General features: G+C 45.8%; 1 protein-coding gene across 2 annotated transcripts in view; it reads right to left on the minus strand.

Moving 5' to 3' along the window:
- Positions 1-19190, minus strand: part of znf385c (zinc finger protein 385C) — a 188273-nt gene that overhangs the window by 43287 nt on the left and 125796 nt on the right. The window contains exon 1 of one of the 2 annotated variants that reach the window (XM_029123138.2): positions 18016-18359. The exons of the other annotated variant lie outside the window; for it this stretch is intronic. Coding sequence (XP_028978971.2) covers positions 18016-18025 — 10 coding nt within the window. The 5' untranslated portion in view covers positions 18026-18359. Of the gene's footprint in view, positions 1-18015; positions 18360-19190 lie in introns of those variants that run through there. 2 annotated transcript variants of the gene reach the window in all.

The raw sequence follows: 19190 nt of genomic DNA on the forward strand, positions 1-19190 counted from the left end.
ATGATGTGGAAGTTTCAAATTTCAATATTTTATTCAGAATACAACATAGATGACATATCAAATGTTTAAACTGAGAAAATGTATCACTTTAAGGGAAAAATAAGTTGATTTTAAATTTCATGGCATCAACACATCTCAAAAAAGTTGGGACAAGGCCATGTTTACCACTGTGTGGCATCCCCCTCTTCTTTTTATAACAGACTGCAAACATCTGGGGACTGAGGAGACAAGTTGCTCAAGTTTATGAATAGGAATGTTGTCCCATTCTTGTCTAATACAGGCTTCTAGTTGCTCAACTGTCTTAGGTCTTCTTCGTTGCACCTTCCTCTTTATGATGCACCAAATGTTTTCTATGGGTGAAAGATCTGGACTGCAGGCTGGCCATTTCAGTACCCGGATCCTTCTTCTATGCAGCCATGACATTGTAATTGATGCAGTATGTGGTCTGACATTGTCATGTTGCAAAATGCCAGGTCTTCCCTGTAAGAGACGACATCTGGATGGGAGCATATGTTGTTCTAGAACTTGGATATAACTAGCATTGATGGTGCCTTTCTAGATGTGTAGGCTGCCCATGCCACACACACTCATGCAACCCCTTACCATCAGAGATGCAGGCTTCTAAACTGAGCGCTGATAACAACTTGGGTTGTCCTTGTCCTCTTTAGTCCGGATGACATGGCGTCACTTTGCCACAGTTCATTTTAAATGATCCTTGGCCCAGAGAAAACGCCTGCGCTTCTGGATCCTGTTTAGATACGGCTTCTTTTTTGACCTATAGAGTTTTAGCCGGCAACAGCGAATGGCATGGTGGATTGTGTTCACCGACAATGTTTTCTGGAAGTATTTCTGAGCCCATGTTGTGATTTCCATTACAGTATCATTCCTGTATGTGATGCAGTGCCGTCTGAGGGCCCGAAGATCACGGGCATCCAGTATGGTTTTCCGGCCTTGACCCTTTCGCACAGAGGTTGTTCCAGATTCTCTGAATCTTTGGATGATATTATGCACTGTAGATGATGATAACTTCAAACTCTTCTGAGAGACACTGCCACTCTGAGAGGCTCTTTTTATACCCAATCATGTTGCCAATTGACATAATAAGTTGCAAATTGGTCTTCCAGCTGTTCCTTATCTGTACATTTAACTTTTCCGGCCTCTTATTGCTACCTGTCCCAACTTTTTTGGAATTTGTAGTTCTCATGAAATCCAAAATGAGCCAATATTTGGCATGACATTACAAAATGTCTCACTTTCAACATTCGATATGTTATCTATATTCTATTGTGAATTAAATATAAGTTTATGAGATTTGTAAATTATTCCATTCCTCACAATTTGTACAGTGTCCCAACTTTTTTGGAATCGGGTTTGTAACACATAGTAGTATGTGATGTACAGAAGGTTTCTCTAAATGCAACCATATGGTACTAAGAGGAACTGGGATGGCAGAGCCTAATGGTTAGAACATTGGACTGCTATCAGGACGTCTATAGGTTCAAATCCCACTGCTCACAATGTTTATTTGTATTTAACATTGTAAGTTTACTGATCACTTACAGCAACTACCAGGAAGTAATTAGGATTAACAGCCTTGTTCATAGTCTTGTCGGCTCAGAACAAGTTTCAGTAGCCTTTTGTTTACAAGCGCTCTAGCTGCTGAGCCATCTACTGCCTGAAAAGTTGTTCCCTTGAGCATATCACTATTATTTGTCAAGTTCATATAGAGGTCTTTTGAAACCCAAATTCCTGTTGGTATGCCAAGCAATTAATTGCAGCAGTTCACAGAAAGTTCAATAAAATAGTCAGGTCTGGTCACTCCATGTATTCACCAAAGTCAGGTCTGGTCACTCCATGTATTCACCAAAGTCAGGTCTGGTCACTCCATGTATTCACCAAAGTCAGGTCTGGTCACTGCATGTATTCAGCAGAGTCAGGTCTGGTCACTGCATGTATTCACCAAAAAAGGTTGAATGAAGGACAAACTGCGGCGGATGGAAACCAATTACCCGACTGTACGTTTTTTAAAATGCCTTTGCAACAAATCACGGACGGAGGTTGGAAAATGAATGAGCTAATTTTGACCAACCTGGGCTTTAATTGTTTCAAATGAGCCCTATGCCTCAGCGTCGCTGCTAGAATAATTGCTTGTGAGCGCTAAGATTAATCTTCAGAAGCACATCTGGAGGAACTCATTTACAGCCAGCAGCGCCGTGCCATCCGTACAGCACATGGACTCCTTAGGCTTTTTGTTTTTCACCTCGTACAGCAAATCAGGCTAAACAAAGGTGAGAGAAGGGCCTGAGCCAGGGGAAAAGCCACAGCAAGTGTTTAACCACGCACACACACACACACACACAACGCAGACACACATACACAAACGGAGTGTGTACACATTCATACCTCAATGTCAAATTGACAAACACGCAATTTTCATAGCTGGCCTGTTTTAATACACAGCAAAAGAAACCCCTGCAGACAGCCCAGCGGTAGAGGCTCCTGGGTAGACATCCTGTGTCTCTCCCTCTGTTCCTGTGCTTCGCTCATCATGTCCATGTCTGAACACCTGTTAATGGCTCAGAACATCAGCCCGGCTGACGGACAGAAAAAGCTGTAGTGAACACGAGAAAAGAGAAGTGTTATCCTCATAAAAACCCCACACCCCTCAACACTACCCACACCCCTTCCAATCAGCAGCCAGGGCCAAAGAGAGAGACAGCCTACAAACACCTCTTATAAGTCAGGCTGGTAAAGCCCTCTTCAGACGGGGAAAGAGAAGACGGGCCATCCACACACAGTAGCCCCATGAAGAGAAACAGCTGCAAGCTGCAAATTGGCGTGCCTTTGTGACGAGGGTTTGGGCTCTTTGTTGTTTCTTCTCCCCTTTTCACTGAAAGCACTGGCTTTCCTACCTATCCTCTCATCTCCGCGTGTAATTACAAAGACAGGTGGCGATACAAAGGAAAGATCCACATGTGAGACATTCCGTCAGAACAAACACGTCCAGGCTAGGCTGGGCCGCCATCTTGCCGCATGGATTTATACAACCAAGGCGCGCGCACACACACACACACACACACACACATACACACACACACAAAGCCTTCACAGCTACATTTGTAATACAGTATGATTTTAATATACGCTGTCGAGAATAATAAAGACAAAACAAGTCCAGTATGTTTAAAAATACAATCAATGAAAGCACCCATGCTCTTGTCATCCCTCCCCATCCACTAACGAGCCTTAATTTCCCTGGCCAGCTCGGTGACAGAAAGAGACAGAAATCTGGACAGCAGATAAGAATTCTTATCAGGGTCCGCGCAGGTGTTTGGTGCGGTGATGGCCACAACCGGATCCTGGCCAGCAGGTTTCCACACGGTGAGGCTGTGGGGGTTTGGGGTGGGGCTGTGGGGGTCATGGCTGATCTACGGTTGCCGCTGAGTCCGTTATGTAAGCGCTCATCCTTTCAGAAGGAGCGTAGACGGCCTAAGCCACCTGCCGGCGCTGCGATAAGGATGGCCAGCCAATCACAGAGCAGCAGAGAAATACACATCAACAGCCCTACTCAGGCGCCCCGCTGCCTCTCAATCTCCTGCTTTCTCTTTCTCTCATCCTCTCACGTGCTGCCTTCCACATCCGTTTAGGGTTTCTGCTTTAGACTCACCATTGCTGTTTGGTTGAAAGATCCTGAAGAGGAGAAGAAAAAGATCACAGGCCAGAGAATCTGGTTTCTTTCCAGGTTATACGGGTATGAAAAGCATTAGGGCTCATACTGGAATACACAAGAGGGCTATTGATCTAATGATGAATATCCTTTTGGACAGACAACAAGAAACAGGCAACGGGCTCAGGGAGCCCAAACATCCGGAAGGTACCGTGATGATATCGAGATACATTGGAATGAACCTCTTGGTGTCTGTGTTCAGTATGAGGCTGCTCAGCTGTTCTGGCCCATCGCCAGTGCTGCTGGGGGATTATTAAGTTCCTGTTTACACGTAGCGACAGGTCCGTGACCTCCCTGACAAGACAATAGCTGCAGGTGTTTTAGGCAGGGGGTGGGGTTAACAGACAGAAGGCCCGTCTAAGAGGGACAGGCCTGGGCAGAGACAGGTCCAGAGGTCCATATGGACCTGGTGGATGGTGTGAGGTCTGGGGAGGAGGGGGGAGTGCAGAAGGAGAACCGGGCTCATCAGCCCAACACTGACTGGCATTTGCAGTAACCTTTCCCCTGGCTTTTATTAGCCAGTGCAGAAACAGCAGGATCAGTGCAACTCGCGGGAGGCACAGAAGCACCAACAATTTTAAACCCATTCCCGCCCCACCAAACTGGCAAAGCACCAGTCACTGCCGGCAATCACTCGGCATTCTGTATGAAACCAGAACTCCAGAACTTCAGAGTTAATTTATAACATCCCTTTAGCCACCGTTCGCATCAAACCAGAACGCTGAATAAATACTCTGCTAACTGATTAGGCACCTGGCGAAACATCCGACAGAGATGATCTATCTCACAGAGATAAGAGGGGCAGGAAAATAAAGAGTGAGAGAGAGAGAGAGAGAGAGAGAGACATGGGAAGCAGAAATCACTGACTGTCTAATGCTTTTCAGGTCCAGTCAAACACAGTAGCCCCATGGGGTTGTGTTGTCTTTAACAAGGCTGGAAGAGCGCCGTGAATCACAGGAATTCAGTCTGGTTCCCTCCAGTCAGCCTGAACAATGGTCCCGGACACCTGATAGTGCAGGAGTAAACCATACCCTCACACACACACACACACACACACACAACACGATCACGCACTGTCAGAAGCATCCATGCACACGTATGCACACACGCACACACACACAGAGACGTGCTTCAGCAATGTAAACAAATGTTTCCCATGCCATTAAAGACTCTTTCGGATCGAGTTACAATTCGTTTCTTTTCAGAGAGAAAGAGAGAGGGGGGAAGAGAGGATGGGAGAGAGAGATGCGGGGGCAGACAGAGAAAGAAAGAAACACAGGGAAACACACCAACACAGACGCACTTGTGCCTGGTGGCTGTGGAGGCCGACAGACAGCAACCCCCTCCTGGAGGAGACAACATAACGAAGGACTGAACGGCGGAGTCAGCTGTCCTCTTAGGTTCCACAGGTACAGGGAGTCTCTGGGACCACAGAGCCGTGACACCTGCTACAAAACGCTGCGTCTGACTCCCTGGCTCCGTCCTGGTCCTGTAAGCTCAGGTGTTCTTTCTTCCCGACAGCTCCCCTCCCCCTGTCTACCGTGCAGTCACAGAGGCCTTGGCAGATTTCAAAAGGAGATAAATCCCAATTGAAAGCCACTGGAGTGTTCTCAGGCGTTAAAGCGTGTCACTTACTGAGAGAGTTAAGGGAGATGATGGAATGAAGAGATAGAGACTCTGCTTGGAGGACATTGGGACACACAGACACAAATTCCTCCTCATGTGTAATCTTACTTTAGCAGTAGTCAGGGCGACGTTGGACTGTGACTCTCAGAAGGCTGGACGGACACATGCGGCTATTGGAGCAGAGCTAAAGGCTAGGTGGCTAAAGGCTAGGTAGCTAAAGGCTAGGTGGCTACAGGATAATAGTTAAAGGTCTATACAGGAAATCTAACTATGTGCTAATAATGTGTTTACGGGGGAAATCACAAAGCTCCACGATGCAGAGCGATACAAAGGGTGAACTGACTCTGCAGAGTCACAGCCTGGCCAATCTGCCATAACATTTGACCCCTATTTAACATATGTCAGTCTACTTCAACTAATCCAAACTAAACCTTATCAGACTGTCTCCCGGCCGAGGGTCTCCAGAGATAAAGAGGATTAATGGGGACCAGACTACAGCAGGACTAAGTGGAGAACACCACCCTAAACACACCAACCCTGCCCCCCCAAAACACACCCCAACAAAAAATACTACTATAAAGCCACATATTTGCTTCATCTTCAACATCCTCTAACCCCCATCCTCTCCTGAACTACAGAATAATCTCAGTCTTTCCTAACCTAACAATAAATTCTGTAGTTACCTTTCGTTTAGGTTATCAAGGATCGCTAACCTAAACGAAAAGTAACTTAGGGACATGACATTCCCATTAGGTCCCTCAAAGGGGTTCAGTGAGCCTTTATCCAGGAGACTTTCTAGGTCCCATGATGGTCCCAAGTAAATTTCTTCTCAGGGGTAGTTTTAGTGTTCTCTGTTCTGTACTATTTTTACTAGTCCCCAGACGTCACAGACTTTGTTGAATGGTTCTCTGGATGATAGGTGTAGTTCTCTGTTGGTCAAGCTGGTATGGAGGTTGTGAGTTCAAAACCTAGGTACTTACTGATAAGCCAAAACATTATGACCACTCACAGGTGAAGTGTTGATCATCTCATAACAACAGCACATGTCAAGGTCTGAGTAGATTTGATAGGAACCAAATAAACAGCTCTCATAGTCAACGTGTTGGATGCAGGAGAAATGGGCAGGAGTAAAGACCTGAGTGACTTGACAAGGGCCACATTTTTATGGCCAGACGACTGGGTCAGAGCATCTCTGAAACGACAAAGCCTGTGGGGTGCTCCCAGTCAGTGGTCCAAGGAGGGACAATCCACGGGCCGATGAGTAACAGACATTTTTACTGAAGGTTACGGACACAAACTTTAACATTCTTAAATCATCCTTTGGATTTCCCTTACATCAACCGGAAAATAGAACCTTCAAGTAACTATGAAAATGTCCTGGGAACCTTTTCTGACACCCCAAAGGGGTCCTTACAACAGATATTTGTTTGCTGGGATTTTGTCAGCTGTATCAAAGCACTGACACAATCTTCTACAGTTTGATCGGGTCACCTCTCCTGCTGTATCTCCTTCAACACATCACCGCAGTGCCTTTTCACCCAGAACAACAAACACACCGAATTAAGGCCATGGGCCTTGCTCAAGGTCACAACAGATATATTTTACCTTGCAAGCTCCGGGATTTGAACACAGAACCACTTGGGTTCTAGCAACCGTGCCACCCGCCAACCCCATGGATGTACATAGCACACAAACTCAGCCACACAAACAGAGCATACCGCAGCAGCTTGACAGAGCTTTGATTATGCTAAAATAACCAACCTTGGATTTGATTGCAATAATGAGCTGATTATTTCCACAGGTGAAGGGGGGGGGGGGGGGTTGTGTGTTCACAATCTCCCCTCATCAGCCACACCGTGAATTCAGTCCTCGCTCTCTGCTACACAGTCTGTTTGGGTGGGAACAGAGGACACTGCTGGGGTCAAACCACCAGAGGTTCAAAAGACGCAGTGTTGTACATCCCTTCATCCTCGTTGAGTCTACTGAACTACCATCCCCCTGAATAGAAACATCAGCCTAACGGGTGACTCACCAAGCGGGGTATGGGAGAACTGCTCGTGTCACACTGGCTCCGACATCTCTCGCAGTTTTCCCTGTGCCCTTGGCGTTGAGCGACTCCACCCTACAGCTCTTGTGTGGGCAGTCAAGCCTATAGGGCAGGGGTGGGAGGGGTAACTGGGGGGCTGGGCACGGTTGAGGGGACCAGGCGTGTGCGACGCCGGGATGACGGGCTTGGTGGGCAACGTTAGCGACAAGCCATGCAACACAACACATTAACAGTGGAACGGGGCAAATTACGGATCCCGCTTTCACAAGCTATCGGAAAGAAAGCAATCAGGAATCAGCATGTCCGCCAGAAAAATGAAACCACGGCAGAGGGAACAGGAAAGTCGAAGGCTGACACGCCAGGTCTTATCACGACACTGAACGTCTCCACAATTCCAGCAAGAGCTACGCTACGTGTTATTGTGACATTTGAATCATGCAATGGCTCCTTCCAGCGAGAGGAGCCCAGAGCCCGCAGGCTGGGCGCGGCTTGGCTGTCAAACACAGACAAACCTAATCTACTGTGTCCATCTACAGATCCACTACACGGTCTTAATCAACCTCCTATAGACAACCTCCGTCACAACACACAAGCACACACACACACAGACATTGACACACACACACATTACACGTGAGAAAATCCGATGATTAGAGTCGGTTAATCGGAGCGGCACGTCTCCAGTGTTCTTATATCATCCTGTGTAATCACAGAAATGTCAGGTTAGAATTATAACAAGCAGAAGGAGCCAGCGTGAATTAAACTGCCCTGAGTCGCCGGTTTTCATTGTGTCTATCGAATCTACATGAAAACCATGAAATACACTTGCGTGTCCTTAAACAAACCCGATGTTTTGGAACACACACATGCATATACACCCACGGACCTATGGAAACATGCGTGCACACACACACACACACATACACACACACACACACACAAACACACGCCAATAATGTGGATAAAAGGCTGTCCTTATCAGCCTGAACATGAAGGAGCTGGAATGAAGGCATTTACTCCAATGAAAGAATCAGCTTTCTGAGATAAACCAGTGGAGAGGGACACAGCTTAACTACGCCTTGAGATTAGATGGGAGAAAGAGAGGAAGACGAAAGAGAAGAAGGCGACGAAGAAGAAGGCGAAGATGAAGAAGAAAGAAGAAAAAAGATGGATGAGTGTTGATAGAGGAAGTGATGGATGACTCTTGCACAGCCAGTGTGTCTCCGGGTTGATGATGTGTGTTGCATACATAGAAAATGAGAGTACACAAGGTGTCTGTGCGTGAAGTATCGATGCTCTATGACTGTTCAGAGAGCACATATGTCTCTGTGTGTAGAATATGTCTCTGTGTGTGGAATATGTCTCTGTGTGTAGAATATGTCTCTGTGTGTAGAATATGTCTGACTTTGACTTTGACTGTTGAGTAATATGTGTACGTGTGCACATGTGTGTGCCTGTAGGTGTATACATGTGTGTGTGGGTGTATGTGTGTGTGTGCGTTTGTGTGCCGGCTGCCAATGCCAGTACTTACAGCTGGCCCTGTCTACACAGTGAGCTAGCCAGCCCATGTCTGAAGCAGCCAGCCAGGCAGCCTGGCAGCCAGGTAGCTGGACTGGGACAATGAGGCTGGAGGGCTGGCGGAGCTGGGGGCTGGGAAGCTGTGAGCCGCGCTATGAGCTAGGATAACCCACTTCAAAGAGAACCATTGTCACACGCTAATGTGCAGAATGGCAGCCAGCACACCCAGAGACTGCATATCCCTAAAGATGAGAAGGGTGAGTGGGTGGACAGGTTTTAGAGAGAGAGAGACAGAGGGGCTTGGAGATGGAGAGAGACAGAGGGACTTGGAGATGCAAAGAGACAGAGGAGCTTGGAGAGAGAGACAGAGGGGCTTGGAGAGAGAGAGACAAAAGGGCTTGGAGAGAGAGAGAGAGACAGAGGGGCTTGGAGATGGAGAGAGACAGAGGGAGTTGGGGATGCAAAGAGACAGAGGGACTTGGAAAGAAAGAGTGACAGAGGGGCTTGGAGAGAGAGGAGACAAAAAGGGAAAGGGATACTTGGTGAAGAGATGATTGACAGAATAAAAAAGAGAAGGTCTAAAAGGAAGTAGATGAGAAGTAAATAAAGAAGACGTTTTATTGGTGTTTATTTCGCTTACAACAATGGAGGAAAAATAACACAGCACAGGGCTACTGACTGCTACCATTCAGTCGCAATTTGCTAACATTTTACTTGGCTGTGTGAGTGACATTTGTTATCGGTCACAGTGGTGTGAGCTGAGCATACTAACTTCTCGTCCAAATTGAAACATCCCATTTTAAAACCACTTATCTTTTCATTTTGTAATTATAGTGAATTGTCCCCATAATTTCTATGTGTCCGACCGCATTGCTGATCTGAAGTGAGTAAAACCTCTCTTTCCCTCCTGCATGTACCATTGTTTACTTACAGCCAGAGATACTGGACATAATGATGAGATCCTTATGACCAAAAAGTGCATAGTTGCCCAGAAACTCTGAAATAATTTTAATTGACTAGAAATTATTTGGTGACGATTGAAAGTGGTGAAGATGAACAGTAACTGTCTAATGACCAATGACATCTTGCGATTACTGAGCTAATAGTCATAAATTCCATTTTGAAAGGTGTGCTTGTGAGGGTAAAACAAACAAAAACCAAACAAAAAACTATATATTTATAAAAAATCTGAAATAAATGTAATTTATAACATAAAATTAAATCAAAAGAATACTACAAATAGCTCAAAACACATATCATATGGAGTTATAAACAATTCACCAAATTGTCAGGTAAAGAATTTGCATCAATGGAATTATGCCAACACATAACATTAGGGCACATTAAGACAAAGGCAAATGCTCATCCAAATAAAAATGCAAACCTCATTTGAAAATGTCAACCCTAACTTCTAATAATGCATAAAAAGAATAACATGTCAACAAAACACGCTCTAACGTATTTCCTGAATACCAGTTAAGTAGTGTACCCTTCACAACAAAGCACCGCGGATACAATTCAGAGATGATTAGTCTTATTCCTTCTAACGTGTAACGCTGCAAAATCAATCTGATGTGCGTCAAAATCCTCCGGGCGCGTTTGTGCATGTGAATTTGTGAGCGAGGTGGCATGCGTGGGTGCGTGGGGACCAGGGCAAAGCGTTTAATTCACTGCAGGTCTAATTAATCCAGTGTGCAGTGGGCCGTTAAATAGCAGCTCCTGAGCTCGTGGAGTCAGTGCAGGCAGGCTGAGGTGAGCAGCCAAACGACGACTAACACAGCATTAGAACAGTATCCGCGGCAGGGTCCCACATAGAACACTATTAGTCCCACATGTAAGCCCATTGAGTGAGCCCATTGAGTGAGCCCATTGGGTGAGCCCATTGAGTGAGCCCATTGAGTGAGCCCATTGGGTGAGCCCATTGGCTGTGGGGAAACGTAATGGACAACACAGAGAACAGGGTGCCATTTGGGACGTGTGCAGTGTGTCGGAGCTTACTGGTGACCCCAACTCCGGGTCGGTGTAGCGGGGAGTACTCCGGATCGGTGTACAGGGGAGTACTCCGGATCGGTGTACAGGGGAGTAGTCCGGGTCGGTGGACAGGGGAGTGCTCCGGGTCGGTGGACCGGGGAGTATTCGGGTCGGTGTAGCGGGGAGTACTCCGGGTCGGTGGACCGGGGAGTACTCCGGGTCGGTGTAGCGGGGAGTACTCCGGGTCGGTGTAGCGGGGAGTACTCCGGGTCGGTGGACCGGGGAGTATTCGGGTCGGTGTAGCGGGGAGTACTCCGGGTCGGTGTAGCGGGGAGTACTCCGGGTCGGTGTAGCGGGGAGTATTCGGGTCGGTGTAGCGGGGAGTACTCCGGGTCGGTGTAGCAGGGAGTACTCCGGGTCGGTGTAGCGGGGAGTACTCCGGGTCGGTGTAGCGGGGAGTACTCCGGGTCGGTGTAGCGGGGAGTACTCCGGGTCGGTGTAGCGGGGAGTACTCCGGGTCGGTGTAGCGGGGAGTACTCCGGGTCGGTGGACCGGGGAGTATTCGGTTTTTGAGCCGGGTTGTGGATCTTAGTCAGGTCCTGAGAGTGATCCAAAGGGATGTTTCAGCTGCCCTGGTTTTGCCTCACTGTGGCCGTTAAATCAATAGCCTGTTTTTGCCACAGTGTGTGCTGACCGTTGACCAGAGAAAAATAAATGTTCTCTACTTTCTTCACCTGTTTTAATGTTAATTACCAAAGCTTGTGGCTGCGCTCTCTCTCTCTCTCTCTCTGGTTCTCTCTCACTCAGTTTGTTTCTCTCTTTCTCTTTGTATCTCTCTGTTTCACTCTGTTTCACTCAGTCCTCAGTTCCTCCTCCAACTCAAGGTCTCAGAGTCAAGTGGAGGACAAGTCACCCTCTCCACTTCAAAAGAGCAAGCTGCCTCCAGGAGATACACTTACCCTAGCTGACAAAAGGTTATTCGCACACATACTGAAAATGTAACTACAAACACACACACAAGCTTACAACACAAATGAAAATGTAAGCTTTGCACAATACACAAACATACATTTTACATTTCATCCTGGTGGGAAAAAAACATTATTTCCATTCAAAATCAAATTTCCCCAAAACCTAACCTGAATTGTATTGACCACAACCCCAAAGGACTGGCAAAATGTCCCCACAAGGTGAAATATTTCTAGTTTAACTATTCCTCTGGGGATTTTAGGTCAACGTCAGAATAGTAAAACATGTACACACAGACAGTTTTCCTACTAACATATCCCATCTGAGCCTTGGAAATGTGAGAATTGGGGGCTAGGTGTGTGGGGGGGTTGTAGTTCCCAAAAGCCCCCCCACCTGGTTCAGTCCCCCCCCCCTGTCTCCCCCAGCACACAAGTCATCATTTTGTCAGGCCAATCAAGCCCAGGCTGTCAATTCAGAGTAATGACTTTGTCATTCACATACGGTGGCAGAGGTAATAGGTTTCTAACATACATACACACACACACACACACACATAGATTTTACTATCATGGTGAGGACCGGCAGTTTAGTTTCTATTGCATCAATTACCCTAACCCTATAACCCTAAACTTTAACCCAAGGAAGATATTGTATGGGTCTGTGCAATAGGCCCGTGTCTTTTTAAGGTTTTAAGCCAGCATAACACTTTTAACCTAACTCTAAACGTAAACCCCAAATCATATTAAACACACATGACTAAAACACAAATGCACAATCATAGGTATGAGTCACACACTAAACAACATTAACAAACACTCTACAACAGCAAAATGTTTCAAAGGGAAGGATAGTGATAATACATTAACAGTAAACACTGCCCTGGTTGAACCAATCAGTGGAACTTTGCTAATGACAAAAGACACATCATTCCACCATGTATATGTAACTCTGCTAACATTAGGCAAGATAATAAACTTCAAGCAGTAAGGTTAACAGTGCTGACAGAGACACACAGCCAGACATAACTAGTAGATACAGAGACAGTACACCATCCATTGCCTCAGACATTTTTAGTCGATGCACAGAGAGAAAAGCATCTCTGACTCAGACATAACCGGTAGATACAGCGGTAGACACAGTCCAGCATCCCTGACATCAGTGTTCCTGGCCTCTGGGTTGGAGGGGGTTTGAGATCAGCTCTTGTCCTCACCTCTTTCCATATGGAGTCATCCCCTGTACGCCCTGGTCTGGACTTGATGAGTGCGTGACCTTGTTTTACTAGTGAGACCCAACATCCCCACAAGGCTTGTGAAATCTGAGCTTGTGGGGACATTTTGCTGGTCCCCATGAGGAAAAAGCCTGTTTGCAGCTAGGGGAGTCAGTTAAAGGGAGAGGTTACATTAGGGTTAATGTCAGTTAGGTTTGGGTTTAGGGAAAATCTGATTCTGAATAAGAATAAATGCTTGGGTCAGTAAATGGTTAATGTCTGTGTGTGTGTGTGTGTGTGTGTGTGTGCACGCGTGTGTGTGTAGACTTGAGAGGATGGGTGATCAGGAGCTGGTTTGGAATGACATAGGAGGTAGCTAGTCAGTGTCTGTACAGAGGATGATTGGAGGTGAGATAGGACAGTAGATGTTGATGTAGGAAGCTGTCTGTAGATACTGTGTGTTTCCGCCTGTTGGCCCTGCAGTCCCGGTTGTGCTGGGTTAAGTCAGCATGAGCCAGGGAGTTACAGGGCTGCCACTGCCAAGGCAACCATGAGGGATGTTGGACGGCCAGCAAATCTTTCCATCACACATGCATCTGTCTGAGTCTCAGCCCGGGTGCAGAAAACAAATGTCTGCGGCTGCATTACCACACACACACACACACACCTGTGAGTTGCCAGTGCAGGTTGCTAGTAGGTGGGATGTCTACTAGGGCCGTGAACCAGTCTTGTCTCATCCATCAGCACTGCCTTTTAATTATCTCCAAAGATGTACACCATGAACACCTGGGGACTTCAATCAGACATGCAGTTACACAACACTACAGAGCAGACAGACTGGCAGTACGACAGACTGACAGAACGGCGGACTGACAGAACGACAGACTGACAGAACGACAGACTGACAGAATGACAGACTGGCAGAACGACAGACTGGCAGAACGACAGACTGGCAGAACGACAGACTGGCAGAACGACAGACTGGCTCCACACTGCCTGCCAGAGAAAAGAATACATGACTGGCCTTTATGCGGCAGAACAGACAGGTGACATTGACCATGTCCACCATAGATCATATTACTATTGGGTTACTCTCATTTTGAATACATGGTGTATCCTCCTTCCTTACTGGTGCAGTCACTTAAGTCATTTAGCAGACACTCTCATCCAGAGCAACTTATGGCCAGAGCATACATTCATACACCCCCCCCCCCCCCCCGGCCCCGGGGAATTGAACCCACAATTATGCCATTGTAAGTGCCTTGCTCAACCAACTGAACCACAGTCCCACCAGCAGGAACCCCGATAACACTGTCACACCTGTTTTAATGCTCAGACATCAAATGATGGTGGTTTAAGTTCCCGTTGACAACTGTGTCATTCAGGTTGTAGACCTCTCCTCTGGCCGTCCACTGATGGTCTCCTTACCCCTAGTAATTACGCCCCTTTAATTACCCCAGTAATTACCCCCAGGGAGGCCCAGTCTACCCCCCGGACCAGGCCCCCTGTTTACCATGCCTCCACCGATCCCACAGATGACAGCAGTGCAGGAGAAGAAAAGAAAGAGACCAACCCCCCCCCCCCCCCCCCCCCCCCCCCCGAAGAGACAGGCAGTCTGGCTATAATCATGGAATAGCTGGGAGGCGTGGTAGAGGGGACAGGTGAAGGGAGGGGGAGACAGGTTGGGGGAGATTGCACCTCCCACTTCCCCTAAAGCCACACCATGACAGACGATGCAAAAGCAAGCTGCCACAAAACTGGACGTTGATTCAAAGTTTGTTTGTTTTTTTAAAGAAAATCTGATGGTTGGGATGGTTCTCAGGATATGACTGGACTTGAGATTGAGGTAGGGACTATATGCAAGCATACAGCTCTGGAAAAAATCAAGAGACCAATGCACTTTTTTCTTTCCTTTCCAAAAAAAGTCGAAAAGGAAGGTTTTGAGTGAGGAACAGACGGGTTAAGATTAAGAGACCACTGCAAATTGAACGCTTCTGTTCCTCACTCAAAACTTTCCTTTTCGACTTTTTTGGAAAGGAAAGAAAAAGGTGCAGTGGTCTCTTAATTACTCCACTGGTTAATTACTCCACTGTACAAATGAGGACACATTTACATCTTCAGCAGTGACCTGGGAGCAATCACCGCCTCCCAATGCAACCTTACTCAGGGACGGACAACTGATTTGTTTACCCTGATTTTGCAGGCTTAGGGATTGGATCTAGCAACCTTTTGGTTACTGGTCGGATGCTCTAACCACAAGGCTACCCCCGCGGCCCTAAATAAATCCCATATATGAGGTGAAAACAGCATAGACATCAGAAGGTACACCAACACGTGTCTCCTAATACTCCCTCTCCCCGCCGCAGCATCACCAGTAAAGAGCTGGAGAAATGCTAACGGCAACCATTTGCACGAGTCGTCGGCGCGTCGCACCGAAGCCATTTTAGGAGCTAGGCTGGATCTGTGAGCACCCCACAATCTCAGACAAAGACTGATACGTCCTCCCCTGTGGATTCTGTGTGAGTGCGGTCACAGGAAACCAGACTATCGGGGTGTTTTTCCTCTGTATTGATAATCATTGTCTTTTTTTACTGACTGTCTCTCTTTGAAAGTTGGAAAGACGGGCACAAGCAGGGAGCTGATGTCGTATAGGACACAGGCATTCCAGTAGTGACTCCGGGTGGGCAGTGTTAGTAAAATGGTCGCAGAGAGCATCGTTAGATTAGTGGCCAACACAAGCTTTCACAAATACAATAGTAAACGCTCCTGAAAGGTTTTCAATGGAGCTGGATTTTTTTTGTCAGGGACCAGACTTTGTGTGTGTCTATGAAATCTGCACAGTGCGTTGTCAGTGTTGGGTTGGTAGCAATCATTCTAAAAGGCAGAGTGTTCATGGTGTTGGGTTGGGAGCCATCATTCTAAATGGCAGAGTGTTCACCGTGTTGGGTTGGTAGCCATCATTCTAAAAGGCAGAGTGTTTACGGTGTTGGGTTGGTAGCCATCATTCTAAAAGGCAGAGTGTTTACGGTGTTGGGTTGGTAGCCATCATTCTAAAAGGCAGAGTGTTTACGGTGTTGGGTTGGTAGCCATCATTCTAAAAGGCAGAGTGTTTACGGTGTTGGGTTGGTAGCCATCATTCTAAAAGGCAGAGTGTTCATGGTGTTGTGTTAGTAGCCATCATTCTAAAAGGCAGAGTGTTCACGGTGTTGGGTTAGTAGCCATCATTCCAAAAAGGCAGTGTTCACAGTGTTGGGTTAGTAGCCATCATTCTAACAGGCAGTGTTTTATCACTGCAGTGTACTCGGCCAAACAGTTGGTCATATCCTATTTTACAGCTCTTCTTAACCCAACTATTGACAGGTAAACTGTTTCAATTTGGTCATTGGTCAGAGGATGAAGTTTAGAGCAAAGTCCTCCATTATGAGTGGTCTGAGAGTGTCATAAATCTTGTTTCAGTTTTTTACAGGCAAGGTGATGAGAGCCTCAAGACAACCAGTCAAGGTTGTTGCTATGTTCTTGTAACCTTGGCCTATAAAGAAAATAAATCTGAAGACCTGATGGAACACCGTTTATAAAATAACAGCCCAGTAGAATGTTCATACTAAATTACTCAGCTGTAGAGAAGACAGGTCACAGCTGATCATTTTCTATAATACGTTAAATCGATGCTTAACGGTCTATTACACTATTACGCAGAAAGCAAATTGACAACAGTGTTGATCAATGTTTTTCAGTCACTTGAGAACCTAACCCTATACAGACTGTCAATAAAAATAGATTACAACTCTCTTCAGTTACAACATTTGTATGAATTATTATGTACGAGTATTTCTCTCCAAGACAAACGAAATCGATTAAGGTCTCTCAGTAGAGTATGGGCTTACCACAGCATATATGAATGACCCCTATTTAAAATAGAATCGGCTCTGAACCATGAGTCGTCTAGTGCTTTTATTCCATTCCCGTTCATACAATAGCAGCACCATTATAAAAGCAGAATCCTGGAGAGGTCCATGTTTTAATGAGGCAATCCTTCACTTTCAGATTTCGTTTCTACGGTCCAACATTAATAATTGCGTTATTATAGTTAACCAACACGGAACTGCATGGCTTTCTAAAAGCGCTTTCTGTAAATATTTAATACAGGCTTTCACAAGTAGGATAGTCGACGCACCCGTAAGAGTTAAGAGAGATCAACTCAAGCTCAACATCAAAACTGTTGATAAATAATTAATATATAGTTTGGTAAAGGCTTACATTCGCCCTTGAAGAGAAATATATTTGAGAATAATATGTCAAATATATAAAATCTCAGAAAGGGGATGAATTACTGGGCAACATTTTGATCTACCCGAAAATTCCCCACGCCTAGACTGCTATTGATAGCATTTCAGATTAAAAGAAAACGAGCATTTAACTGTTAGTGGAAAGAAAAAAAGATGATAAGCTTTATAAATCACAGATTATCCACAACTCGAAACTTGAAGGACATTTTACCGGCTCACCGTGCGTAATCTTCCGGGGGCCTGAGTAGCCTACACAAGCAATGGTCTGACAAGTCAAACACACATTATTCCATTTTAGTTTAATAATCAAATGACATCATATACAGTTACAACCAGAGACTGTCATTAACCGGCATTTAAATTGGACTGTTCCTCAATTTTATCTGAGAATTCACCTGCGCACTGCCTTCACGTCTTCGAACTAGTGCAGCGGCTATAAGCAAAATTTATATTAAACGATTAGTTTCACCATTGTCATATATTCCTTTTATTTTGCACATTTGTTTAAAAAGGCTAAACCCGACAACCTTCCGGAGCTTGAGTCAGGTGTACTAAGCGCCGTACGGTGTGCTAAGCGTCTCCAGAAATTAAAAGAAAACGGACGAAGCACTCGAAGCCACATCATCATCGTTTCAGAATAGAAGCTAAAAATCTTGAGACTTACCGATCAGCATCGTGCGTCCAGGACCGAATAGACTTCGCTCCAGCTCGGCGTTTCACAGTGCGCAATTATTACGCGGTTTCCAGAGGGAAAAAAGTGCATGCAGCGGTGCACAAGTATCCTATTCAGTTCAGATAAACAAACAATTGAAATAACTGATATATATTCGTTGCTGTTTTCCAGCCACTGTCGATATCTTTTCACAACCCTTTTAGTCCTCGATGACAAATCCCAGATCCCAACTGAACTCAGGAGAATGATACACACGCTTCTCAATTAAAACCCTATAGCTCTGCTGCTCCTGTTCCGCGTGGCCAGGAGGCGAGGGGAGAGAAGGGGGATGGAGAGGAGGTGGTGGTAATTGCCTGCCTGTCTCTCGCTCCCTCTCCCTCTTGTAAGGCTTCCTAGCAATTCTTTAAAACTGGACTGTTCTTTCATCCTTTTAAGTTGACATTTTACTAGTTTACAGGTACCAACGTGAAGGATGTACCAACCATTGTTAACTTAATTACAACAGTAGAGCATGTTTCCATTGCTTTGTGCAGCAGGGGGTTTCCTCACTGATTTACCAATATATATTTAACCAAAGATCTGTTGTACATTCAGCAGCACAGACAGAGATGACAGGCATCAAACATCAAGGCATTTGTCTTGGGTCAGTGGCCGGGGGCCCGTGTCCAGCTGGTTAGCCAAGCATTAAAATGCCCCTGAGTACAACTGAAGGTTTCATAAAAATGTGTAACGTTTATTGTTCCAGTGTCATAACACTGCACTAGACCCATAGTTAACAACAAGTAACACTGTAACAACACGTAACTGCTCAGGTGGGAGAGTATGGAATTTGCAATGCTGGGGTTGTGGGTTTGATTCCCAAGGGGTACCAGAAGCACAATAATCGACAAATGAGTACAAGTAGGAGATATGCAATTTTAACAAGCTAAATTATGTGTAACAACTAGTAATTAAAATGCACTTTTGCAGTTTTTACATTCTCTTTGGTGTCTTAATTCCCCCACTTGGATGGTTCTGTATGAATGATTAATGCTCACATTGATCTGAAATAAGTACTCACTACTGAAATCCTATTTAACAAAACATATTGCGACTTATTCAATGAAAGATGCCGGTAAGTGAGGTTGACCAGTTTTTGAGTTTTGGTTTTCTGAATGATGGTTCCA

The sequence above is a fragment of the Esox lucius genome, chromosome 11, assembly GCF_011004845.1.
Source record: "Esox lucius isolate fEsoLuc1 chromosome 11, fEsoLuc1.pri, whole genome shotgun sequence".
Lineage (NCBI taxonomy): Eukaryota > Metazoa > Chordata > Actinopteri > Esociformes > Esocidae > Esox > Esox lucius.